Source organism: Somniosus microcephalus, chromosome 3 (assembly GCF_052327205.1).
Source record: "Somniosus microcephalus isolate GS21.2 chromosome 3, FLI_Smic_1.0, whole genome shotgun sequence".
Classification (NCBI taxonomy): domain Eukaryota; kingdom Metazoa; phylum Chordata; class Chondrichthyes; order Squaliformes; family Somniosidae; genus Somniosus; species Somniosus microcephalus.
Genome location: NC_140989.1, coordinates 132,472,152 through 132,499,605, shown reverse-complemented (window position 1 = coordinate 132,499,605; position 27,454 = coordinate 132,472,152). Strand labels below are relative to the sequence as shown.

Below are 27,454 nucleotides of genomic sequence, written 5' to 3'. Positions count from 1 at the left end.
AGGGGGGGAGGAGAGTGGGGTTTGGAGGGGGGACGGGAGAGGGGGGTTTGGAGGGGGGGAGGAGAGTGTGGTTTGGAGGGGGGGGTGGAGTGTGGGGGTTTGGAGTGGGGAGGAGAGTGGGGTTTGGAGGGGGGGAGGAGAGGGGGTTTGGAGGGGGGGAGGAGAGTGGGGTTTGGAGGGAGGGAGTAGAGTGGGGTTTGGAGGGAGGGAGGAGAGGGGGGTTTGGAGTGGGGGGAGGAGAGTGGGGTTTGGAGGCGGGAGGAGAATGGGGTTTGGAGGGGGGAGGAGAGTGGGGTGAGAGTAGAATTGGAGCGGGGAGAGAGTTTGGCAATTTACAGACCAGGGCACAATTACATAATCAGGATTTAATCACAACAGACCGCGGAATAAATCTGACCTGCCGAGCATTTTCTGCAAATATTATGCTCTATGGCTTGGACTTTTTAAAAGGTAAAAATTGAGTAAATCTGTAAACAATATTTTTCAGAGGCATACAAAGTGGAACACATACAGAAGAAAGAGGGAATTAGAGATTGGCATAAGGAAAGAGACCAACAAAAATGACAAGCTGAGACAATGACATCAAATGTATGAGAACCACAGAAAGAAAGAGTGGAAAAGAAATTCAAAGACCGAAACAGAAGCAATTAGGAGAGAGATCACTTATTTTTGTGTGTAAGGCAAGCTACAGAAAATAGGTAAAATTTGATTTTGTTTCTCGGTTTTCAAAATACTTCTGAAATTCTGGAACAAGAAACTATGCAAAGATCTTGCAAAAGAAACAAACACAGTACTATTGGTAAAGGTAAAACTCCCTTCTCCACTGAACAGAAAAGATTGCAAAGCTGTTGCGATTTTGCCCAGTTTTTGCCTCAAGAGCTAACGCTGAAAATTTTCAGGGAACTGGACATTCGAAGCCTGTCTAATGCTGCAGTGACATGTAAAGCATGGAATTATCTGATCGAAAACAGTGACAGCCTGTGGTACAATCACTGCTTGACAACATTGGCTGTCTGTAAAAGAGAGCTGCAATCTGATTGAGCAAGTGGACTTTCATGGAAGGTAAGTGCAGTTTGCTATGATTTAAGTTAAACATTGTTAATACTGTACTAATCTCCAATCTGCCTTTCTTTCCATTTATATCTAAGGGTGTTTCATTGTCTCCTATGTTTCTCTTCCCCCCCCCCATTTGTCCATGTATGTCAGTTGTGGCTCAATGGGTAGCAGTCTCACCTCTCACACATTGCGGGGCATCAGGGAGGGGAAGAGTTACCTGGACACTGTGGTCCTGGAGGCAGTCACACCCCTTAGGTTAGGTAGTGGTACAGGTCTGGTTAGTGGTCAGGGACAGGAGGGTGTGACTGCAACTCAGGCAGGTAAGGGGACCCCAGGTTAAGTGCTGGAGGAGCTTCTGCATTTGTCCTTGTCCAACAGGTATGAGGTTCTTGCTGATTGTGTGGATGAGGGAAAAGCATGCAGGATGGATGAGCAAGCTGACCATGGTGCAGGAGGCCATTCAAGTGGGGGGAGTGAAAGGGAATGTAGTTGTGGTAGGGGACAGTATAGTCAGAGGGATAGATACTGTTCTCTGCAGCCGCGACCGGGAGTTCCGAAGGTTGTGTTGCCAGGGTTAAAGACATCTCCTCGTGGCTGGAGAAGAACTTGGAGTGGGAAGGGGAGGATCCAGTTGTCGTGGTCCACGTAGGAACCAACGACATAAGTAGAACTAGGAATGAGGTTCTGCTGAGAGAGTTTGAGGAGTTGGGGTCAAAATTAAAAAGCAGGATCTCAAAGGTAATAATCTCTGGATTGTTACCTGAGCCACGCGCCAATTGGCATAGGGATAAGCGATTAGAAGGTTAAATGCGTAGCTCAAAGAGTGGTGTGGGAGGCAGGGGTTTTGCTTCATGGGGCACTGGCACCAGCACTGGGGAAAGAGGGAGCTGTTCCGTTGGGATGGGCTCCACTTAAACCGGGCTGGAACCAGTGTCCCGGCGATTTGAATAACTGGGGCAGTAGACAGGGCTTTAAACTAATGAAGCTGGGGTGGGAGGATTCAGGAAAGAGTAAATTTAAAAGCAGCCAGAGAAATGTCAAGGCTCTAGAGCAGAGCAGAGTTTTGGGTAAAAATAAGCAGAGTGGGTCAGGAAGGGACACGGAGAGTAACAAAGGTAATAGGGCAGCAGTGACTAAGGTGATATCAAGGAAAAATAGAAGAAGGTCAAAACTAAAGGCACTATATCTGAATACACGAAGCATTCGCAACAAAACCGATGAATTAATAGCGGAGGTAGAAATTAAAGGTTTGATCTAATAGCTATTACGGAGATGTGGTTACAAAGTGACCAAGGTTAGGAACTAAATATTCCAGTGTGGCGGAACCACCAGAGGATTACGGACAATTGTATATAATTCTTTTTACAGCAATGTAGTACAGCTGGGGGCTTCTTTCCTGTACTCCGCGTGATGACATCATTTCGTCCGTCACGTGATCTCTCAACGGCGGGAAGAATGTGATGACGTCAGAGCTCAGAATCTGCTAGCAGTTGAGCTCGGAACCTGCTAGCAGTTGAGCTCAGAACCTTCTAGCAGTTCCAGAGAGACTTTCAAGCAGACCAGACCTATTTGCATTATATCCTACAATTTCCTGTACAGCTTCGTTTGTTCATTAAATTTTATTGTTTTTGATTTTCTGAGTCGATCTCAATTCTTCGGCCAGGAACCCCAGTTCCTACATTGGTGACCCCAATTTCTTCGAACAAATTTCGTTGAAGTTACATCATGGACACGAGCGCCGTCACCCTCAAACTGCCGCAATTTTGGGAGCAACAACCGGCCGCGTGGTTTTTCCAGGCGGAAGCCCAATTTGCAATCCGGGGAGTAGCAGTGGATTCGACCCGTTATTATTACGTGGTCTCCGCCCTCGACAGCGCCACGGCCTCGTGGGTCGTCAGCCTCCTCGAGAGTCCACCGAACGATGGCAAGTACGAAGCTTTAAAAGCACGTTTACTGCAGATTTTCGGTCTGTCCAAGTCGGAGCGCGCTCGCAGACTTATCTCCATGCCCGGCCTCGGGGACTCAAAACCCTCAGCGCTCATGAGCCAAATGCTCACGCTTTTGGGCTCGGAATCGCAATGTTTTCTGTCCCGCGAGCTGTTTCTCTGTCAACTACAGACGGCCTTGGCCAATTCCGCGATCACGGATTGTGCTGAATTCGCCACGGAAGCGGATAAAATATTCACCATCTCACAACAATCTTGTGCAGCCACGAGGCGCCAAAACTATGCTGAACTCGCCGCAGAGGCGGATAAAATATGCTCCTGCACACATCCATGTTGTGCAGCCACGAGGCGCCCATCCCCCACAAGAGCGAATCCGACTCCTCCTCCTGCAGGCTGGTGTGCATACCATGCTCGTTTTGGTGCGAAGGCCTGAAATTGCCGTCCGCCCTGCTGTTTCTCACCAAAAAAAAAACAGCGGTTTCTGAGAAGATCAATAAGGCCTAAGGGACGCGCCGGAGTTGCGATGGCCGTTGGGTCTGCAGGGAAACTCCTATACATTACAGACTCCCTGTCAAGGCGACGTTTTCTCTGTGATACTGGCTCCCAGTGCAGTATCCTACCAGCATCGAAGCTAGATCTTCAATCCGGCAGTCAAGGTCCCCCCCTCGAGGCAGCCAATGGTGCGGTCATTCGCATGTTCGGAAAGCGTAGGGTCCAGTTGAGTTTTGGTGGCCAACGTTTTGTTTGGGAGTTCATCATGGCGAAAGTCTCACAGGCCATCCTGGGGGCAGATTTCTTCTGCGCAAACGGGTTTCTCGTCGACGTCCGACACTGCCGGCTAATCAGTGCCTCCATGTTTCACTCGGTCCCCTGCCACCGAAGCACCGCGATGTCTTGGTCAGTTGCCTGTGCAGTCCCATCTCCAAATAAGTTCTCTCATCTTCTCAGTGAGTTCCCTGAGCTCACCAGGCCCACATTTTCTTCTTCAGTCGCGAGGCACGGTGTGGCGCACCACATTACCACGACAGGATCCCCCGTTCATGCGAGAGCTCGAAGGCTGGAACCTGGTAAACTCGCGGCCGCCAAGGCGGAGCTCCATACAATGGAACGCCTGGGTATTATTCGACATTCGAATAGTCCTTGGTCCTCGCCATTACACATTGTTCCTAAGCCGGGCGGCGGATGGCGACCATGCGGCGACTACAGACGCCTGAATGAGGTTACCACACCGGATCGGTACCCAATTCCTCACATTCAGGATTTTTTGGCCTATCTGGCAGGGAATTCCATCTTTTCCAAAGTAGACCTCGTCCGAGGCTATCATCAAGTGCCCGTGCATCCTTCGGACATCCCCAAAACTGCCGTCATCACACCTTTCGGGCTCTTTGAGTTCCTTCGTATGCCGTTTGGGCTGAAGAATGCAGCACAAGCCTTCCAACGTCTCATGGATTCCGTGTTGCGCGATCTGCCGTTCATCTTCGTCTACCTAGACGACATCCTTATTGCCAGTAACAGCACGAAAGAACACCCTTTTTTCTCGTCTCAGCCAACATGGCCTTATTATCAACCCGGCTAAGTGCCAGTTTGGGTTGCACAGCATTGATTTTCTGGGACACAGAATCACCTCAGAAGGCGCCGTCCCGCTGGCCACGAAGGTGGAAGCAGTCACCTCTATCCCTCTTCCTCAGACCGTCAGAGCCCTCCAGGAATTTTTGGGAATGGTCAATTTTTATCATCGGTTCGTCCCCAAGGCGGCATTGTTGATGCAACTTTTGTACGAGGCCCTCAGAGGTAAATCGGGCAAAGACCCGATCGATTGGACACCCCAGATGGGCCAGGCTTTCCTCGACACTAAGAACGCTTTGGCTGCTGCGACCATGTTGGCACATCCCCTTCCGGGCGCAACCATTGCCCTTACCACCGACGCATCTGATTATGCCATCGGGGCAGTACAGGAGCAGTGGGTCGACAGCACATGGCAACCACTGGCTTTCTTCAGCCACCAATTGCGGAAGAACGAACGCAAGTATAGTACTTTTGATAGGGAGTTGTTGGCATTGTTTCTGGCCATCCGCCATTTTCGCTTCCTACTGGAAGGACGCCCATTCACGGCTTTTGTAGACCACATGCCACTTACTTTTGCGATGGCCAAGACAGCGGAACCATGGTCGGCACGGCAACAACGTCATCTTACGTACATATCTGAATTTACAACCGACATACAACATGTCTCGGGCAAAGACAACCTGGTGGCGGATTGTCTCTCCCGTGCCCAGCTCCACGCAGTACACCTGGGAGTCGACTATGTTGGTTTGGCAAAAGAACAGAAGGCAGACCCTGAAGTGCAGGCATACCGGACCGCACCTTCCAGCTTACAAGTGGCTGATGTCAGTTTCCAGGCCGCAGGGACCACACTCCTGTGTGACATCTCGATGGGCGTCCCACGTCCAATCGTTCCAGTCGAATGGCGCAGGAGAATTTTCGACACTATCCACGGGTTGTCACACCCTGGCATGAGAGCATCACAACGACTCATGGCAAAGAAATTCGTCTGGAAGGGCATGCAGCTCGACGTCCGTGACTGGACCAATACCTGCGTGAGTTGCCAGAAGCCCAAGATACAACGCCATGTTAAGGCCCCAGTCGCCACTTTTCCGGTTCCGGAGCGTCAATTCGACCATGTGCACATGGACCTGGTTGGTCCTCTCCCTTCCTCTCGCGGGTACACTCACCGTGGTAGACTGCACCACCAGGTGGCCAGAGGCAATTCCTTTGGTTGCCACCACAGCGGCAGACGTCTCCAGAGCCTTCATCTCGTCGTGGGTAGCTCGGTTCGGGGTACCGGCTGACATCTCCTCCGACCGGGGGCCTCAATTCCTCAATTTACCTCTGAGTTTTGGAACGCCGTAGCTCAAGGTTTGGGCACCAAGCTTCATCGTACCACCGCCTACCATCCACAGGCGAACGGTCTGTGTGAAAGATTCCACAGGTCCCTTAAAGCCGCACTGCGTGCTAGTCTCCATGGGCCTAGTTGGGTGGACAGGCTCCCTTGGGTGCTGCTAGGTCTTCGCACAGCGCCTAAGGACGACCTGCATTCTTCTTCAGCAGAGCTGGTTTACGGCCAACCACTCAGAGTGCCTGGCGATTTTCTTCCTCCTCACACAGAACCCTGGTCCCCAGCTCAGCAGCTCATTAGCCACCAGGAAGCGGCTAGGAATTTCATCCCAGTGCCTACGTCGCTTCATGACCTGCAGCGCTCCCATGTCCCGGTGGATCTTAAGAGCGCAGAATATGTGTTCATTCGGCAGGATGCGCGCAAAAACCTGCTCAAACCGCCTTTCACAGGTCCGTTCCGCGTCATCTTGTCAGGTGACAAGTCCTTCACAGTCGACGTCGGCGGCAAGCCTGACCACATCTCCATCGACCAGTTGAAACCGGCGCATCTGGATCTGAGCGAACCAGTCGTCACCGCTCAGCCGCCTCGTCGTGGTCGTCCACCATCGACTGCCGGTCCAGTACAGCCACAGTCGTCCGCCGAGTCGCCAGTGCCCACCTCACCGGGTCGACCACAGCCGACCTCCTCTTCTCCTCCGCCTGCGGCGTCATCCCAACCACAGCCAATGGCCAGTTCGTCTTCTAGCGCTCCGTTCCAGCTGCCGGGGTATCGCAGTCGGTCGGACAGACTCGTCAGACCCCCTTCTCGCCTTACCTTCTTTTATAGCAATTCTGGGGGGGGCGCATGTGGCGGAACCACCAGAGGATTACGGACAATTGTATATAATTCCTTTTACAGCAATGTAGTACAGCTGGGGGCTGCACCTTTAATGTATCTGTTAACTGTACTAGGGCTTCTTTCCTGTACTTCGCATGATGACGTCATACCGTCCGTCACGTGATCTCTCAACGGTGGGAAGAACGTGATGACATCATGACATCAGAGCTCGGAACCTTCTAGCAGTTGAGCTCAGAACCTTCTAGCAGTTGAGCTTGGAACCTGCTAGCAGTTGAGCTCGGAACCTGCTAGCAGTTGAGCTCGGAACCTTCTAGCAGTTCCAGAGAGGCTTTCAAGCAGACCAGACCTATTTGCATTGTATCCTACAGTTTCCTGTACAGCTTCGTTTGTTCATTAAATTTTATTGTTTTTGATTTTCTGAGTCGATCTCAATTCTTCGGCTAGGAACCCCAGTTCCTACACCAGGATACTTAACTTTTAGAAGAGATAGGCAAAATGGAAAAGGAAGAGGGGTAGCCCTGATAATAAAGGATGGGATAAAGACAACAGAGAGAAAGGATCTTAGCTCTGAAAATCAAGAAGTAGAATCAGTTTGGGTGGAGTGAAGAAACAGCAAGGGGCAGAAAACATTGGTGGGAGTTGTTTATAGGGCCCCATACAGCAGTTCTGCTGTCGGGTAGAATATAAATCAGGAAATTAGAAGCGCATGTCATAGTCATAACGGCACAGAAGGAGGCCATTCGGCCCATAGTCCGTGCTGGCTCTATGTACAGCCATCCAGTCAGTCCAAATCCCCCACTCTATCCCCGTAGACCTGCAGGTTTATTTCCCTCAAGTGCCTATCCAGTCTCCCCTTGAAAACATTGAGTGTGTCTGCTTCCACCACTTCCGTGGGCAGCGAATACCAGGTCATCACCACTCGCTGTGTAAAAAAGTTTTTCCTCACATCTCCCCTGTATCTTTTGCCCAAAACCTTAAATCTGTGTCCCCTAGTCCTTGTACCATCAACAAGTGGGAACTGAAAGGATTATTACTAGTCCTAGCCCCTTTAGGGCTACCCTGGATCAGGCGTATTCCCCAGACGTTCACTTTCAACTAAAGTTTGAGTTAGCCGAATCCTAAAGATTCTTAATTGGGTCTAAAGGTCTGGACTATCTCTCCCTAAAGGAAAGGAACAACCTGAAGATGTTGCCATCCTCCAGATAGCACTTTTAATAAGTTTAGCTAGACTGTAACGTTCCGGATATTATGAGGGTCCGGAAAACTCCCCCAGAATAACTGCAGCAAGACATCCTTGCTCCTGTTTTCGAATCCTCTCGCTATGAAGGCCAACATACCATTTGCCTTCTTAACCACCTGCTGCACCTGCATGCTTACCTTCAGCGACTGGTGCACAATGACACCCAGGTCTCGTTGCACTTCCCCTTCTCCCAATCTATTGCAGTTCAGATAATCTGCCTTCCTGTTTTTTGCCACCAAAGTGGATAATCTCGCATTTATCCACATTATACTGCATCTGCCCAATCACCCAGCCTGTCTAAATCATACTGGAGTTGCTCAGCATCCTCCTCACAGCACACACGCCCACCCAGCTTTGTGTCGTCTGCAAACTTGGAGATATTACATCTAGTTCCCTCATCTAGATCATTAATATATATTGTGAATAGCTGGGGTCCTAGCACCGATCCCTGCGGTACCTCACTAAGCACTGCCTGCCACTCGGAAAAAGACCCGTTTATTCCAACTCTTTGCTTCCTGTCTGCCAACTAGTTCTCTATCCAAGTCAGTACCTTACCCCCAATCCCATGTGCTTTAACTTTACACTTCCCATTTGAAAGTTCAATTTTTATACCCTTTCTCGGTGGTATTTCCTTTGAAGTTTTCTGCTGATGTAAGCTAATTATCTCTAGTCATTTTTCTACTGACTTCTGCTATTTTTACAGTTAGATCAGCTTGTAGCATTAAGAATTATGTCTCTAGGTGTTCGAAGTTTATCATAAAAAATGGTGTGGAGCAAGTGCATCTATTTGATGTCATTCTTACCAAGGTCTTCTATTTGTGTCTTTTTACAACGTGTAAATTAAAAACACCTCAGCCGGATGCACCATTGTCTTCTTAGTTACCTCAGCTGGTTGTAACACAGACTCGTGTCTCCCATGTTTCATTTGATGTCATTTTCACGAAGGCATATGTTTTTTAATCTTATGTGTTTCTTTCCGAAGTGTTGGTTTAAGACACCTTAACAGGGTATACCATTGTGTTCTTTCCAAGGCTTCAAACTATCAGGAACCTCCAACCTCCTGTTTCAACAACGCTATTGATTCAGTGTCAACAACTTATCTTATCTCAATAGCCTGTATGCTGTTTACAGCTTTTCCATTGTTGAGGCTTCCAGATTTCCAGACCTAGTATGTCATGTTTTAATGAAGTCAGAATTCTTTTATAGAATGGTGTCTTTTTCTGAATAGGTATATTGCTTATTCCTTCACAGAACAGCCTTTCCCCGTCTAGCCTATCCAAACCCGTCATAATCTTGTACATCTTTATCAAAACACCCTCCACCTCCTTTGCTCTAATGAAAACAAATCCAGCTTCTCTAACTTATCCTTGTAGCGAAGATCCCCCATCCCCGGAACCATTCTGCTAAATCTCCTCTGCACCCTCTCAAGGGCCTTCATATCCTTCCTAAAGTGTGGTGACCAGAACTGGACGCAATACTCCAGTTGTGGCCTAACCAGTGCTTTATAAAGGTTCAGCATAACTTCTCTACTTTTGTACTCAATACCGCTATTTATGAAGCCCAAGATCCCATATGCTTTGTTAACCACTCTCTCAACATGTCCTGCCACCTTCAGGGACCTATGCACCTTAACTCCCAGGCCCCTCTGTCCCTGCACACTCTTTAAAACTGTGCCATTATGTGTATATTGCCTTTTCCTGTTCCTTCTGCCAAAATGCATCACCTCACACTTCTCTGTATTAAATTCCATCTGCCACTTGTCTGCCCATTCTGCTAGCCTTTCTATATCCTGTTGCACTCGATTGGTATCATCATCACTGTTTGCCACACCCCCAAGTTTGGTGTCATCGGCAAATTTAGAAATTCTACTCTGTATTCCAATATCTAGGTCATTTCTCAAAAAAAGCAGTGTCCCCAGCACTGACCCTTGGGGAACACCACTGTCTACCATCCTCCAGTCTGAAAAACAGCCATTTACCACAACTCGCTGTTTTCTGTCCTTAAGCCAATTCCTTATCCAAGCTGCCGCCACTGACCCACCTATTCCATGAGCCTCAATTTTGCTAACCAGCCTTCTATGTGGTACTTTGTCAAACACCATCCGAAAATCCATGTAGACAACAGCCATTGTATTCCCTTCATCAATCCTCTCTGTTACTTCATCAAAAAATTCAATTAGATTGGTCAAACTTGATTTGCCTTTTACAAATCCGTGTTGGCTCTCCTGAATTAGCTTAAACCTCTCCAAGTGCCTGTTAATTCTTTTCCTTGATTATTGTTTCTAAAACTTTACCCACCACTGATGTTAAACTGACCGGCCTGTAGTTACTAGGATTGTCCTTGCACCCTTTCTTGAACAATGGTGTCACATTTGCCACTTTCCAATCCTGAGGCACCTTCCTGCAGCTAGGGAAGATTGGAAAATTATGGCAAGCCCTTCCGCTATCTCCTCCCCCAATTCCCTTAGCAACCTGGGATGCAAACCATCTGGACCAGGTGACTTGTCCACTCTAAGCATACCCAGCTTTTCTAGTACATCCTGTCTATCAATTTTCACCCTTTCCATTGCTTCTACCTTTTCCACTTCTACCAATATTTTGTCAGCATTCACCTCCTTAGTAAACACCAATACAAAGTACTCATTGAGTATTCTAGCCTTGTCCTGTGCCTCTAAGCATATATCACCTTCTTTGTCTCTAATAGGCCCCAACCCGCCTCTTACTACCAGCTTACTGTTTACATGCCGGTAGAAGATTTTTGGGTTCCCTTTTATGTTAACCGCCATTGTACTCTCATATTCTCTCTTTGCCAATATTATTTTCATCTTCACATCCCCTCTCAACTTATTGTATTTGGTCTGGTTCTCCCTTGAAGAATTCACCTAAGATGCATTATACACCCTCTTTTTGTTTCATCATCTTCTCTATCTCCCTCGTCATCCAAGGAGCCCTTGCTTTAGTTCCATTACCCTTCCCTCTTGTTGAAATGTACCAAGCCTGTACTTGGAACATCTCCTCCTTAAAGATCACCGATTGTTCCATTACAGTTTTCCCTGTTAGTCTTTGGTTCCATTTTATCCTGGCTAGATCCTTTCACATCCCATTGAAGTTGGCTCTATTCCAGTTTAGAAGTTCACTCTAGATTGTTCCTTGCTCCTCTCCATTGCTAATCTAAATCTTATGATACGATGATCACTCGTACCCAAGTGTTCTCCCACAGACACTTGGTCGAGCTGGCCCACCTCATTCCCCAGCAGCAGATCCAGCAATGCCTCCTTCCGAGTTGGGCCAAGAACATATTGGTCAAGGAAATTCTCCTAAACATTTCAGAAATTCCTCGCCCTCCTTTCCCTTTACCCTAGCATTATCCCAATCGATATTTGGGTGATTAAAGTCCCCCAATATCACCACTCTATAGCTCTTGCATATCTCTGCGATTTTCCCTGCAGATTTGCTTCTCTACCTCCCTCTCACTATTTAGAGGCCTATAGAATACTCCCAATAGCGTGATCATACCCTTTTTGCTCCTCAACTCTAACCAAATGGATTCTGTCCTTGTCCCCTCAAGAACATCCTCCCTTTCTAATACTACAATGTCTTCCTTAATCAGCACTGCCACCCACCTCCCTTTTTTCCTTCCCTATCTTTTCTGAACACCTTGTACTCTTGAATATTAAGTGCCCAGTCCTCACCATTTATAAGCCACGTTTCTGTTATTGCCACAACATCATATTGCCACACAGCTAATTGTGCTTGTAGCTCACCAACCTTATTCACCACACTTTGTTTACGTACATGCATTCAAAACCCATTTTTGAATTTTTTGTAGTCTTTCTTAGTCTGCGCCTATCTAAAATGGTACTACTACCGCCTCCAGTACTACTTTTTTCTCTAGTACTATCCAACACACTCACTCTTTTATGCACCTTATTCCTCTTTTCTACTCTTATATGCTGGTGCCCATCCCACTGCCAAGCTAGTTTTAACCCTCCCCAACAGCACGAACAAACCTCCCCGCGAGAATATTGGTCCCGGCTCTGTTGAGGTGTAACCCGTCCGGCTTGTACAGGTCCCACTTTCCCCAGAAACGGTCCCAATGCCTCAGGAATCTAAATCCCTCCCTCCTGCACCATCTTTCCAGCCACGCATTCATCTGTTCTAGCCTCCTAATTCTGTACTCACTAGCACGTGGCACTGGGAGTAATCCGGAGATTACTACCTTTTGAGGTCCTGCTTTTTAATCTCTCTCCTAGCTCCCTAAACTCTGCCTGCAGGACCTTATCCTTCTTTCTGCCGATGTCGTTGGTACCAATATGGACAACGACCTCTGGTTGTTCACCCTCCTCCCTCAAAGTGTCTTGCAGCCACTCAGTGACATCCTTGCCCCTGGCACCAGGGAGGCAACATACCATCCTGGAGTCACATCTACAGCCGCAGACACGCCTGTCTGCTCCCCTAACTATCAAATCCCCTACCACTATTGCTCTTCCACTCTTTCCCCCCCCCCCGCCCCCCGTGCAGCTGAGCCACCTGTGGTGCCGTGGACTTGACTCTGGCTGCACTCCCCAGAGGAACCATTGCCCTCACCAGTACTCAGAACAGAATACTGGTTAGAGAGCACAATGTACTCTGGGGATTCCTGCACTAGCTGCCTAGTCCTCCTCTTCTGTCTGGCGGTCACCCATTCCCTCTTTGCCTGCATACTCTTAAGCTGCAGGGTGACCACCTCTAGAAACGTGCTAGCCACGTAACTCCCGCACATGTGGTCGTCCAGGCTACGCGAAGCATCCAGGACTTCCCAATGGCACAGGATGTGCACTCCACGGGACTGAGCTGCCCTGCCATGCCTCTATTTAATAGACTAAGAACTAACCCAGCAGAAATAAACTTAAAACTTAACAAGAAACACTCTCCAGCTACTCACCAATCAGCTCTTTCCCTCTATTTAATAGGCTATTAACTAACTTAGCAGAAATAAACTTATAAACTTTTTTAAAAAACTCAACAGCTACACACCAATCAGCTCTTTCCCTTGTACCGACGTCACTTTTTTTTACTCTGATGTCACTTTTTCAAAAACTGCCTCTGTTGAGTTGCTGCCATTCGGGATTGCTCCACTCTCGCTGTGCTCCCACCAGGTCCGCTACAAGGGGGACTTTAATCTACATATAGACTGGGCAAACCAAATTTGCTGTAATAGTGTGGAGGACGAATTAATGGAATGTATGCAGGATAGTTTTCTAAATCAGTATGTTGAGGAACCAACTAGGGAACAGGTTTTTTTAGATCAAGTATTGTGCAATGAGAAAGGGTTAATTAATAACCTTGTAGTAAAGGGGCCCTTAGGGAAGAGTGACCATAATATGATAGAATTTTATATTAAGTTTGAAAGTGATCTAGTTAAATCCGAAACTAGGGTCTTCAATCTGAACAAAGCAAACTACGTAGGTATGAAGGGCAAGTTGGCTAAGGTAGATTGGGAAACTACATTAAAAGGTATGATGGTGGATAAGCAATGGCTAGCATTTAAAGAATTAATACATAATTTACAACAAATATACATTCCTTTAAGGCACAAAACCCCCCAGGAAATGTGGTCCAACCGTGGCTAACAAGAGAAGTTAAAGATAGTATTAGATCAAAGGAAGAGGCTTATAATGTTGCCAAATAGAGCAGTAAGCCTGAGGATTGGGAGGATTTTAGAATTCAGCAAAGGAGGACCAAGAAATTGATAAAGGGAAAATAGAATATAAGAGTAAACTCGCGAGAGACATAAAAACAGACTGTAAAAGCTTCTATAGGTATGTAAAAAGGAAAAGATTTGCGAAGTAAACGTAGGTCCCTTACAGGCTCAGGCAGGAGAAATTATAATGGGAATCAAAAAATGGCAATGAAATTAAACAAATACATTGTGTCTGTCTTCACCGAAGAAGATGCAAAAAACCTCCCGGAAATAGTGGAGAACCAAGGGTCTAGCAAGAATGAGGAACTGAAAGAAATTAGTATTAGTAAAAAAATAGTACCGGAGAAATTAATGGGACAGAAAGCCGATAAATCCCCTGGACCTGATGGCCTACATCCAAGGGTTTTGAAAGAGGTGGCTATAGAGATAGTGGATGCATTGGTTGCCATTTTCCAAAATTTCATAGATTCTCGAACGGTTCCTGTGGATTGGAAGGTAGCAACTATAACTCCACTATTTAAGAAAGGAGGGAAGAGAGAAAACGGGGAACTACAGACCAGTTAGCCTGACATCAGTAGTAGGGAAAATGTTAGAATCTATTTATTAAGGACGTGGTAACAGGGCACTTAGAAAATAATAATAGGATTGGGCAGAGTCAACACGGATTTAGGAAAGGGAAATCGTGTTTGACAAATCTGTTGGAGTTTTTTGAGGTTGTAATTAGCAGAATCGATAAGGGCAAACCAGTGGATGTGGTGTATTTGGATTTTCAGAAGGCATTCGATAATTTGCCACACAAGAGGTTATTAAACAAAATTAGGGCTCATGGGATTGGGGGTAATATACTAGCATGGATTGAGGATTGGTTAACGGACAGAAAACAGAGAGTAGGAATAAACAGGTCATTTTCGGGTTGGCAGGCTGTAACTAGTGGGGTACCGCAAGGATCAGGGCTTGGGCCTCAGCTATTCACAATCTATATCAATGATTTGGATGAGGGGACCAAATGTAATATTTCCAAGTTTTTTTGCTGATGATATAAAGCTGGGTGGGAATATAAGTTGTGAGGAGGATGCAAGGAGGCTTCAAGGGGATATAGGCAAGCTAAGTGTATGGGCAAGAACATGGCAAATGGAATATAATGTGGAGAAATGTGAAGTTATCCACTTTGGTAGGAAAAATAGAAAAGCAGAGTATTTTTTAAATGGTGAGAGATTGGAAAATGTTGGTGTTCAGAGGGACCTGGGTGTCCTTTTACACGAATCACTGAAAGTTAAGATGCAGGTACAGCAAGCAATTAGGAAAGCAAATGGTATGTTGGCCTTTATTACAAGAGCATTTGAATATAAGAGTAAAGACGTCTTACTGCAATTATATAGGGCCCTGGTGGGACCACAGCTGGAGTATTGTGTACAGTTTTGGTCTCCTTACCTAAGGAAGGATATATTTACCATAGAGGCAGTGCAACAAAGGTTCACCAGACTGATTCCTGGGATGGGGGGGTTTGTCCTATGAGGAGAGATTGAGTAGACTAGGCCTATATTCTCTAGAGTTTAGAAGAATGAGAGGTGATCTCATTGAAACACACAAAATTCTTACAGGGCTTGACGGGGTAGATGCAGGGAGGATGGTTCCCCTGGCTGGGGAGTCTAGAACCAGGGGGTCACAGTCTCAGAATAAGGGGTCGACCATTTAGGACTGAGATGAGGAGAAATTTCTTCACTCAGAATCTTTTGAATTCTCTACCTCAGAGGGCTCAGTCGTTGAGTATGTTCAAGATAGATTTTGGGATATTAAGGGAATCAAGGGTTATGGGGATAGTGCAGGAAAGTGCAGGAAAGTGGAGTTAAGGTACAAGATCAGCCATGATCTTATTGAATAGCAGAGCAAGCTCGAGGTGCCAAATGGCCAACTCCTGCTCCTATTTCTTATGTTTTTATGAGTCAGAAGGTTGTGGGTTCAAGTCCCACTCCAGAGATTTGAGCACAAAAATCTAGGCTGACACTCCAATGCATTGCTGAGGGAGTGCTGCACTGTCAGAGGTGCCGTCTTTCAGATAAGACGTTAAACCGAGGCCCTGTCTGCACTCTCAGGTGGATGTAAAAGATCTCATGGCACTATTTCGAAGAAGAGCAGGGGAGTTATCCCCGGTGTCCTGACCAATATTTATCCCTCAATCAACATAACAAAACAGATCATCTGGTCATTATCACATTGCTGTTTATGGGAGCTTGCTGTGTGCAGATTGGCTGCCACGTTTCCTACATTATATCAGTGGCTACACTTCAAAAGTACTTCATTGGCTGTAAAGCGCTTTGGGACGTCCTGAGGTTGTGAAAGGTGCTATATAAATGCAAGTCTCTCTTCTTTCTTTCATAGTATCATAGTAAATACAAAAATATAGGAATAGAAACACTTTAAGGGTATTGCTTATTCCATTCAGCAGAGAGCTTGTGCTTATGACACACACAAATATTAGTTAAGGACAAGATAGCCAAGAACTCCGTGTCCACACTACGGATCATTTAAATGTAATTACATTTTGTTACGTCCGTGTAATAATAAGAAAAGGACTGCAGAGAACGGTACAACAGGTGTTTACTCAACGTGGTTCAAACTGCAACTGAAACAACAGATTACTACTCAGCATTATATACAGGTGTGGTCACTGCCGGTACTACAGTATACATTGATGCGCTATCAATTACTCAAAAGACTGAGGTTAAGCGAGTAACTAACAGGCTTTTATTAACAAGAGAACGAAGGTGTGCCTCGAGTGGTCGACTAGTCCAGAATACAGAGGGACTGTGGAGCAGTCACCTTTATACCTGGACTCGTGGGAGGAGTCAGCCGAGGCATGTACAGACATGTACACAGTGGAATACAAACACACACACAGGCAGGTATAACAGTGGTTTACCACATTCACCCCTTGTTTAAAAATGAGTCTGGCGGGGTGAAGTGTATTAAAAGTTTGTGTATTGGAGTCTCTCCGGAGGTCTTGTCTGCCGCTGTGATCGACGTGGCGACGGCAGGGGTAGTGAAGCTTCCGGCGTCGAGTCCCACGTAGGCTGGGGCACTGGTGTGTAGTCCTCGTGGGTGTCGAGCGGGTCGCGGGGCCCAGGCATGCCGTCTGCTGGGGTTGGATATTGGATCGTGGGGGGGGGGTGGTAGTGGGTAGTGGGTTACTGGGGCCCCCGAGGGTGCGAGGTCTCGTATGGAGACTGTGTCCTCCCGCCCGTCCGGGTACGCAATGTAAGCATACTGGGGGTTGGCGTGGAGGAGGTCGACCCTCTCGACCAGGGGGTCCGTTTTATGGGTCCTCACGTGTCTTCTCAGTAGGACCGGCCCTGGGGACGTCAGCCATGGCGGTAGCGATGTCCCCGATGTGGACTTCCTTGGGAAGACAAACATTTTCTCATGAGGGGTGGCGTTAGTGGCAGTGCAGAGCAGTGACCGAATAGAGTGGAGCGCATCGGGGAGCACATCCTGCCAGCGGGAGGTCGGAAGGCCCCTAGACTTTAAGGCTAGCAGGGCGGCCTTCCAAACTGTCGCATTCTCTCTTTCCACCTGTCCGTTCCCCCGGGGGTTGTAACTGGTGGTCCTGCTTGTGGCAATACCCCTAGCGAGCAGGTACTGGCGGAGTTCGTCGCTCATAAACGATGAGCCCCGGTCGCTATGGATATAGCTGGGGAAACCGAACAGGGTGAAGAGGTCGTTCAGACATTTAATGACCGTGGCACTGGTCATGTCCTGGCAGGGGATGGCGAACAGGAAACGGGAGTACTCGTCAATAATGTTGAGGAAGTACACATTGCGGTCGGAGGAGGGGAGAGGCCCTTTAAAATCAACGCTCAGGCGCTCGAAGGGGCGAGTGGCTTTTATCAGGTGAGCCCTGTCTGGTCTATAAAAGTGCGGTTTGCACTCAGCGCAGACTTGGCAGTTCCTGGTCATGGTCCTGACCTCCTCAATGGAGTAAGGCAGGTTGCGGGCCTTGATGAAGTGGAAGAACCTGGTGACCCCCGGGTGGCAGAGGTCATTGTGGAGGGCCCACAGTCTATCGATCTGCGCGCTGGCGCAGGTGCCACACGATAGAGCATCCGGGGGTTCATTGAGCTTCCCGGGCCGGTACAAGATCTCGTAGTTGTAGGTGGAAAGTTTGATTCTCCACCTCAAGATCTTGTCATTTTTGATTTTGCCCCTCTGCTTGTTGTTAAACATAAAAGCAACTGAACGCTGGTCAGTGAGCAGGGTAAATCGTTTTCCGGCCAGGTAGTGCCTCCAATGACGCACAGCCTCCACAATAGCCTGGGCCTCCTTCTCAACAGCGGAGTGTCTGGTCTCCGGGCCCTGGAGGGTTTGTGAAAAGAAGGCCACGGGTCTCCCCGCCTGATTAAGGGTAGCGGCCAGGGCAAAGTCGGACGCGTCGCTTTCCACCTGGAAGGGGATGGATTTGTCCACTGCGTGCATGGTGGCTTTGGCAATGTCTTCCTTGATACGGTGGAAGGCTAAGCGGGCCTCTGCCGTCAAGGGAAAAGAACTGGACTTGATCAGCGGACGGGCCTTGTCCACATAGTAGGGGACCCACTGGGCGTAATAGGAGAAAAACCCTAGGCACCTCTTCAGGGCCTTGAGGCAGTGGGGCAGTGGGAGTTCCATAAGGGGACGCATCCGGTCGGGGTCGGGACCGATGACTCCGTGTTCCACAACACAGCCAAGGATGGCGAGGCGGGTTGTGCGGAATATGCACTTCTCCTTGTTATACGTCAGGTTCAGGAGTTGGGCGGTGCAGAGGAATTTTTCGAGGTTTGCGTCATGGTCCTGCAAGTCATGGCCGCAGATGGTCACATTGTCCAGATATGGGAAAGTGGCCTGCAACGCATTTTGATCGACCATCCGGCCCATCTCCCTTTGGAAGACGGAGACCCCGTTGGTGATGCCAAAGGGAACCCTAAGCAAGTGGTAGAGGCGGCCGTTTGCCTCAAAGGCAGTATACTGGCGGTCCTCAGGGCGGATAGGGAGCTGGTGGTACGCTGATTTCAGGTCAATGGTCGAGAAGACGCGGTACTGCGCGATCTGGTTGACCATATCAGCTATGTGGGGGAGTGGGTAAGCGTCCAGCAGGGTGTAGCGATTTATTGTCTGGCTGTAGTCGATGACCAGGCGCTGCTTCTCGCCGGTCTTAACGACCACAACCTGGGCTCGCCAGGGGCTGGTGCTGCCCTCAATAATCCCCTCCTTCAGGAGCCGCTCCACTTCGGTTTTAATGAAAACCCTGTCCCCGGCACTGTATCGCCTGCTCTTTGTGGCGATGGGCTTACAGTCGGGGGTGAGGTTAGCAAACAGTGGTGGGGGGGTGACTCTGAGTGTGGAGAGGTTGCACCTGGTGCGCGGCGGGCAATTTGGAAGCTGCTGGCTGCGGACTGTGCGTGGGGGGAGGGGTCCACCGTACGCCATCGTAACACTTTTAAGGTGGCACTGAAAATCTAACCCCAGTAGAACGGCAGCGCAGAAGTGGGGCAGGACCAGAAGTTTAAAATTATCGTACACAGTCCCGTCTATTAAGAGTGTCACCACGCAGTAGCCGCCAATGTCCGCCGACTGGGACTCGGAGGCCATAGAAATCCGCTGGTGCGCAGGCAGGACTGGGAGAGAGCAACGCCGCACCGTGTCGGGGTGGATGAAGCTCTCCGTGCTCCCAGAGTCAAAAAGGCAGGTTGTTTCATGACCATTTACCTTAATGTCCATTGTGGACCGAGCCAGTTGGTGCGGTCTCGCTTGGTCCAGCGTAACGGAGGCCAGCGTAGGGGTCGGTGTGTCGCTGCGGGTATCAGATGAGGCGGTGTTGGGGGCCTGCTGCATCCCAGCTGGCGTCCAAGATGGCGGCATCCATGATCCCCATGTGGTTGGAGGCATCCAAAATGGCTGCTGTTCCGGTGGTTCGCACATGGCTGGGGAGGCCCAAGATGGCGGCCCGCACGGCCCACACACGGCGCTGCTGGGGTTCGGGGTGGCTTTGGCCCTGCAGATGCTGGCGTAGTGTCCCTTCTTCCCGCAGCCTGAGCAGCTCGCATTTTTCGCCGGGCAGCGCGCTCTGAGGTGTTTGGCCTGGCCACAGAAGTAGCATTTCTGGCCTTGGGACACTGCTGCGGTAGTTGGGCCGTTGCTGGGATGTGGCTGGGGTGGCACGGCGCTATGAGACGGTCCTACCATGTCCCAGGCTGTCGTTCCCCGCGGCGTCCACGGTGCAGAGGAGTAGGCATCCATGCCCCGGTAGGCTGCGTCCAATGATAGTGCGAGTTCAGAGGCCTTGTTGATGTCGAGGTCACTCTGCTCCAACAGTCGCTGTCGGGTGTAATTGGACCTGTGGCCCGCCACAAAAGCGTCCCGGATAAGTTCCTCTGTGTACACGGCGGCCTTTACATCCTTACAACCACAGGCCCGGCCAAGCACAGACAGTGCCTGAAGGTATTCCTCGGTCGATTCCCCAGGTTGTTGTTTACGACTCCCCAGGAGGTGCCTGGCATACACCTCGTTCACTGGGCGTGTGTACTTGTCCTTGAGGAGCTTGAGAGCAGCCGTGTACGAGGTCGCGTCCTGGATGACCGAGTACGCTCGGTGGTTCACTTTGGAGGTCAGGACATCCAGTTTGTCCTCATCCGATTTGACCGTTGCAGCGGAGGCGATCAGGAATCTTTCAAAGCACTTAAGCCAGTGAGCAAACTTGGTGGATGCGTCCGCCTCCCGATGGTCTAAGTCCAGGCATGCTGGAGTGAGGATCTTCCCCATTGTAAAAAATCTTGTTAATAAAATTGATGCGCTATCAATTACTCAAAAGACTGAGGTTAAGCGAGTAACTAACAGGCTTTTATTAACAAGAGAACGAAGGTGTCCCTCGAGTGGTCGACCAGTCCAGAATACAGAGGGACTGTGGAGCAGTCACCTTGATACCTGGACTCGTGGGAGGAGTCAGCCGAGGCATGTACAGACATGTACACAGTGGAATACAAACACACACACAGGCAGGTATAACAGTGGTTTACCACATACATGAGCTGTAGAAAGTAGTTCCCCCCTTAAAGGTACATACATTACAATTCCTCCCCTTTTAGATTAACAGTACCATAACACTCATTTAACAATTAAATATCAAACTAATTACAATTAACACTTTTAACATGCAACATTAGCTGAAAATAGTCCATTTATAAATTCAGTCTTTGGGGAGGCTTCCTGATCCTTTCTGGATAGCGCCTTTCCCGAGTGTCTTGCTCTTGGTGCGGAGGTGATTCTGGCCCCCTGTCGTCGGCTGGTTCATCAGCTTCCGATGCTACTGTTTCTGGGGTAGATGCTACCTGTACGTCGGGTTCATCACCAGGTACGTATGGGCGAGGCATGGGGTTGACTCGTTCCTGTGACTCTAGGATCTGGTCAGCATGGCGTCTCACGATGCTCTCCCCAACATCCACTGTGTACATTAGTGGCCCCTGCCGCGTGCATATCGTTCCTGCTTGCCATTTCTCTGTTCGGTAGTCGCGGGCCAAGACTGGTTGCCCTACATTGAAGCTCCTTGTCGGCTTCTCATTGATGTGCTGGAATTGCTTACTCTCAACAGCTCTTCGTACATTTGGTCTGAGCAAATCCAGATGAGATCTCAACCTTCGGTTAAAGAACATCATGGCCGGGGCCTGGTTGGTGACTGCATGTGTCGCATTTCTGTAGGCTAATAGGAAATTGTCCACCTTATGCTGCAGTGGAATGTCGTCATCGCACATGGCCTTTACTGCTTTTTTAAAGGTTTGTACGAACCTCTCAGCCAATCCATTTGTGGCTGGATGATACGGGGCGGATGTGTAATGCCTTACCCCATTCCTTTTCATAAATCTTCGAAAATCTTCGGACACAAACTGTGGTCTGTTATCAGAGCAAATCTGCTCTGGCAAGCCGTTCCTGGCAAAAATGGTCCATAGGACTGCAATAGTTTTCTCCGTGGTGGTGGAGGACATTTTGATCACCTCAGGCCATTTCGAGTGCGCATCCACGGCTATTAAAAACATTGAGTCCATGAATGAACCAGCAAAATCAATATGCACCCGTTGCCATGGAGATGAGGGCCACTCCCATGGGTGTAGAGGGGCATGTGGTGGTGCATTTTGGACCTTCTGGCATCCTGAGCAGCTCTTTGTCAGGTCCTCGATTTTCTGATCGATCCCCGGCCACCACACATAAGCCCTAGCAAGGCTTTTCATTTTCACCCCTCCCAGATGACCTTCGTGAAGCTCATTGAGCACTCTCTCCCTTAACTTGGGTGGAATTACCACTCGAGATCCACACATCAAGGTCCCCTGGCATACTGACAGCTGTTCTCTTCTGGATGACAATGCTGGCAACAGTGAGTCGCCATGTGCTGGCCATCCCTTCACCGTCAAATCATATACCCGAGACAGTGTCGGGTCATTTCGGGTCTCCTTCTCTATAACAGCGTTAGTTACTGGCAAGCATTCAATTATAGTCGAATTAAATATTTCGACAGGATCCACTGCTGGTGCTTCCTCCGCAGTAGGCAGTGGCAGGCGTGATAGCCCATCAGCGTTTCCATGTTGTTTTGTGCCCTTATACTCGATTTCATATTGGTGCGCCCCTAGAAAAAGGGACCATCTTTGTAGCCGTTGCGCAGTCATCACCGGAACGCCCTTCTTTGGATTAAAGATGGAGACAAGTGGTTGGTGGTCAGTCAGCAAGGTGAACTTCTGCCCGTGCAGATAGTGATTGAACTTTTTCACTCCCCACACTAGGCTGAGGGCCTCCCTGTCAATCTGGGCGTAGTTACGCTCGGCTGAGGTTAGTGACCGAGACGCAAAGGCTACTGGCCTCTCCGAGCTGTCCGGGAATTTGTGCGACAGCACCGCTCCAATGCCATAGGGTGATGCATCACACGCCAACCGAATTGGTAGTGCTGGGTTGAAATGAGCCAACACCTCTTTTGATGTGATCAATGCTTTGCTCTTCTGGAAAGCTTGTTTACATTCGTCACTCCACTTCCATGGTACCCCCGTTTGCAGTAGGGTGTTCGGTGGGTGTAGTACGGTAGACAAATTCGGCAAGAACTTATGGTAGTAGTTCACCAGCCCGAGGAACGACCTCAGTTGTGACACATTTTCCGGTGCTGGAGCCTTGACTACTGCCTCAATCTTTTCAGGGGACTTATGTAACCCCTCTTTATCAATAACGTGGCCACAATACAAGATCTGCTTCTGGAAAAACTCGCATTTGTGGCGATTAGCTCGGAGCCCATATTCCTTCAATCTAGTGAGCACCTGCTCCAGGTTGGCGAGGTGATCACTGTCATTTTCGCCCATGACCAGGATGTCATCCAAATAACACTGGGTCCCTGGAATCCCTTGCAGGACTTGTTCCATTGCCCTTTGCCAAATAGCCGGAGCTGATGCTACCCCGAACACCAGCCGGTTGTATTGGTAGAGACCTTTATGAGTGTTGATCGTGAGGTACTGTTTCGAGGCTTCTTCTACCTCCATTTGCAGGTACGCCTGGGCCAGATCAATCTTAGTGAAGCATTTCCCTCCAGATAGCGAGGCGAAAATATCTTCAATCCGCGGAAGCGGATATTTTACCGTGTGAAGGACTGGGTTCACTGTCACCTTAAAGTCCCCACAGATGCGAACCTTCTTTGGTTCCCCAGGCGTATTACTCAACGACCTCTTCATTACAAGAACGATGGGTGTAGCCCACTCACTCCAGTCCACTTTGGACAGTACTCCTGAACGTTCCAAACCTTCCAGCTCTGCTTCGACGGCTGGGCGGATCGCATAAGGTACCGGTCTGGCCTTAAAAAACTTTGGGCTTGCATTTTCCTCTATTTTGATCATCGCTGTTATGCCTTTTAGTGTTCCGAGTCCCTGCTGGAACACTTCTTGTGCGTCAGTTAGCATTTTTGACAGTCGTCCAGGTGTGACGTCGTCATCCTTTTTGGCATCTACAGTCAGTGCTTGTATGGAATGCCAATCTAGCTGTATCTTCCGGACCCATTCACATCCTAGTAATGGTGGTCCTCCATCTGGCAATACATTTGGTCCATTTTTGGTGTTTCCTTGCCGTTATATATAACGTTCACCCTTATTTTTCCTTTGTGGTCGACTTTTTGCCCCGTGTACGTCTCCAAGACAATCTTTGTATCTCTCAAGGGTATATGTGAGAATAACCGCTTGTAGTCCCTTCGGTTTATGACTGTTAGGGCTGATCCTGTGTCCAATTCCATTTTCACTTGGACTCCTGCTATCTTGAGCGTGACCCAGATAGTTTGGTGATCCTCCGTTTTGATCACATTATGTAGTTTCAGACAACCCAGCTCCTTGCTTCCGGAGTCTGTATCACTCTTCTGTTCGTCTGAACTACTCTCCGTCACCTTATGTACCTTCTTGTACTTCTCCTGTGGAGATTTCTTGCTGCTGGTTTTCTTTCCCGACCTGCAGACTCTTGCTATGTGTCCTACTTTTCCACACTGTCTGCACACTTTGTCCTTGAACCAGCAATCATTATGGTCGTGTGTTGTTCTGCTGCAGCGATAGCACTTCACTGTTCCGTATGACATTTCATTTGTGCCATATTCTTGCGGTCTCCGTTATATCTCTGCAGCGCCCCGTGCTGCTGCTTCGTGTGATACTGCAATGCTGAAAGCCTTGTCTAGCGTAAGATCCTTTTCTGATTGAAGCCGTTTCTGGGTTCCTTCACTTTGAAGCCCACACACAAACTTGTCCCTTAAAGTATCTGCTAGTCCCGTTCCAAACTGGCAGTGTTTCGATAGCTTGCACAGTTCTGTTAAATACTCAGCATTACTTTCATCTTTACGCTGGTTCCTTTTGTGAAACTTAAATCTTTCTGCTATCAGCAGCGGTGTGGGGTTTAAGTGGTCCTGTAGGATTGACACTATGTTTTCAAAATCCTTTTCTACTGGCTTCTCTGGGGTTACTCGGTTTCGTGATAAGCCATACGTTTTTGCACCCATTGAATTCAACAATACCAGCGCTTTCTTGTCATCGGGCACTTCATTCGCCTTGCAGTATACTTCTATGCGTTCAACATATGTCGTCCAATCTTCGACTTCATTGTCGAACGCTGTGATACTGCCACTCTTCAGCATTTTTGGGTGTGGTTAGACTGGCTTAAAATGGCGTCTCCCGCGCTGCTGCAAATGCCGCTCTCGGCGGTCCTCGTGGCAAATGGCGACGCCCTGTGGGTTTCGTGTGCTGCTCCTGTGCTGCTGCCAACGCCGCTCTCTGCGGTCCTCGTGGCAATGGCAGCGCCTCGCGTTTTCCTGCGTGCCTCTCTCCCCCGTTGACGCTGCTCGGCCCTTGACCACCGGCTGTGCTCTGCTCTCTCTCGCCTCTCTCCCCCGTTGCCGCCGCTCGGTCCTGAACACCGGCTGCGCCCTGTGCGCTCTGCCCTCTCTCTCTCCCCCGTCGACGCTGCTCGGCCTCTTTCTGTGCCGCTCGGTCGGGCTCTAGCCCGTCGCTGTCCGGGAAGGGTCTGCGCAGTACCTGTTGCCAGCCCGTTTCGCTGGACCACCGTGACTGGAAAGCCAAGCCTGGCTCTCGACAGCCTCCCCTGCGATGCTCAAATCTCCACTGGATGACTGGGCGGTTGCCCGTGGTCGACGCCCGTGCTTCTGGACTCGACCTTCTTCCACTGTTCTCCAGGAGCGAATCCCTGGGAGGTGATGCAGAGTTGCCGGTAGGTTCGAACTTGCTCGTCGCCACTGTTACGTCCGTGTAATAATAAGAAAAGGACTGCAGAGAACGGTACAACAGGTGTTTACTCAGCATGGTTCAAACTGCAACTGAAACAACAGATTACTACTCAGCGTTATATACAGGTGTGGTCACTGCCGGTACTACAGTATACATGAGCTGTAGAAATTAGTTCCCCCCTTAAAGGTACATACATTACACATTTTATAACATAACCTTCACAGAAATTGTTGGAAATACACAGCAGGATTATCAACACCTGTAGAGATAAAAGACCGGTAAAAGCTTTAGTTGTGAATCGTCAGCCAAATATTAACCCATCTTTTTGCAGATTTTGATGGACCAGAATTGTTTTTTAATTACTCTTTTTTTCCCCTCAGATTTTCAACATTTGCATTTTTTCTTTTCATATCCATATTTGTATAGTTCCTCAAGAAATACTTGTATACAATTTTCTTACAAAATGATCTTTAATTGTATTGAAACTTATATTGTTCCATCTACAATAATAACAGTGACTGCTGCAAGCACACAGAGTACAGGTACTTTAGTAAGACAAACTCAATGATTTTACTATGACAACGGCTATTTTAGTCCGAGGCAAAGCCAAGTCCTAAAAGGAATAGTGATGGAAAATCTGAATATATCCACATCTGCGTTCATTATCAACACTAGATTCCATATCCCATTCAATGATCTGTAAATAAAGGTTAATTTTTTAAAAAGTTATCTTAACAAGGAAACTAGCTGAAGTGGGTTTTAGCACATTGCCTTTCACCTTTGGGACCTGGCTTGCAATCCAGATCAGACTGATGCAATGAAAAACACTTCTTTACTGGTTGAAAAAGTTGTACATGAAGGCAGGTTGGGCAGTTTCAACCCAGTTCACAGTCATTACAGGTTTATTATATATTCAACTATGCTGTTGGAATTGGAGGCTTCCTGAGTAACCCATATTCTCTTTGTGACAGCCATGTGAAAATTCCACTTCACAGAGACATAACTTAGTCAGTCACCAGAACAAAATCAATGTCTTGGATTCAATGTTTTCGTTTAGATTGTAATTGCATCTTTCACAAGGAAATCTAATAGGGACATAACATAGTAGCTGGTAGCACAAGAGCGTGTGTTCATTGACCCTGGCACTTGCTACAAAAAGATAATCAGTCCCTGAGTTTGCCAGGCTCCAGTAGATTAAGAGATCGCAATGCATGCCTAATTGCATTAATAGTATGAAGTCACAGTATGTTCACCAATATTGAAAAACAACATTGGATTCACAACATTAGTAATCTGCTCAACTTCTTTCCTGATCTATTAAAAAATGAAATCATGAATCCACATTTATTTTCATGAAACTTAACTTTATACTACAATGCAAATAGAAATAGTGGCATCCAGGTTAAAGGTAGTTATAATCAACTTAATTGTGACCTGACTTTAGCACGCGCACACACACACACCTGCCTTTATTCAATTGATGATAAAAGCAATATTAAGACTGTCTGAAAGATTTTGTTTTGTTAATTTGTAGGTTACCCTGGTGAGAAACTACAAGAAAAGCAACATAAAACGAGCATGGTTAGATGGTCGATACAGTTACATTCGTTCTGCAACCGAGCTTCTGCACAACAGCATGTGTGAAATGGATGCAGATGAATGGGGAGAGATACTGGAGGCTGAGTTGGAAAGATAGAGTTGTATAATTTGGACCGTTTTATTGCAGCATCATGCACTTAAAAAGCTAAGAGCACCATAATGAAAGTATTTTTTATTTGTTATAGTTTATATTTTAAATTAGTAAATAGATTTTATTGAGTTTGAAAATTTTCATTGGATGGTTAATTATAGAATCTGTAAAGATTTATTGCAATATTATTAAAAGATTTTAAGGTATAGCTCCTTTAAAAAATGTGTTCCACTGTTTTAAGCACTTTTTGGTATTTCTTTGGAAAAACATCGATCATGGAGATGTAATGATATTACTATAGTTTTTGGTTCCTTTATATTTGTATTGTGCCTGTCAGAAATA

At 48.0% G+C, this 27,454-nt stretch overlaps 1 protein-coding gene across 1 annotated transcript; it reads left to right on the top strand.

Annotated features, from left to right (window-relative positions):
* The first annotated feature begins 490 nt into the window (after window positions 1-490).
* On the top strand, window positions 491-27,243 carry fbxo48 (F-box protein 48). The gene is given in 2 exon segments (XM_085977682.1): window positions 491-1,062; window positions 26,957-27,243. Coding segments are annotated over 2 exon segments (465 nt in total). The 5' UTR covers window positions 491-759; the 3' UTR covers window positions 27,119-27,243.
* Window positions 27,244-27,454: the final 211 nt, after the last annotated feature.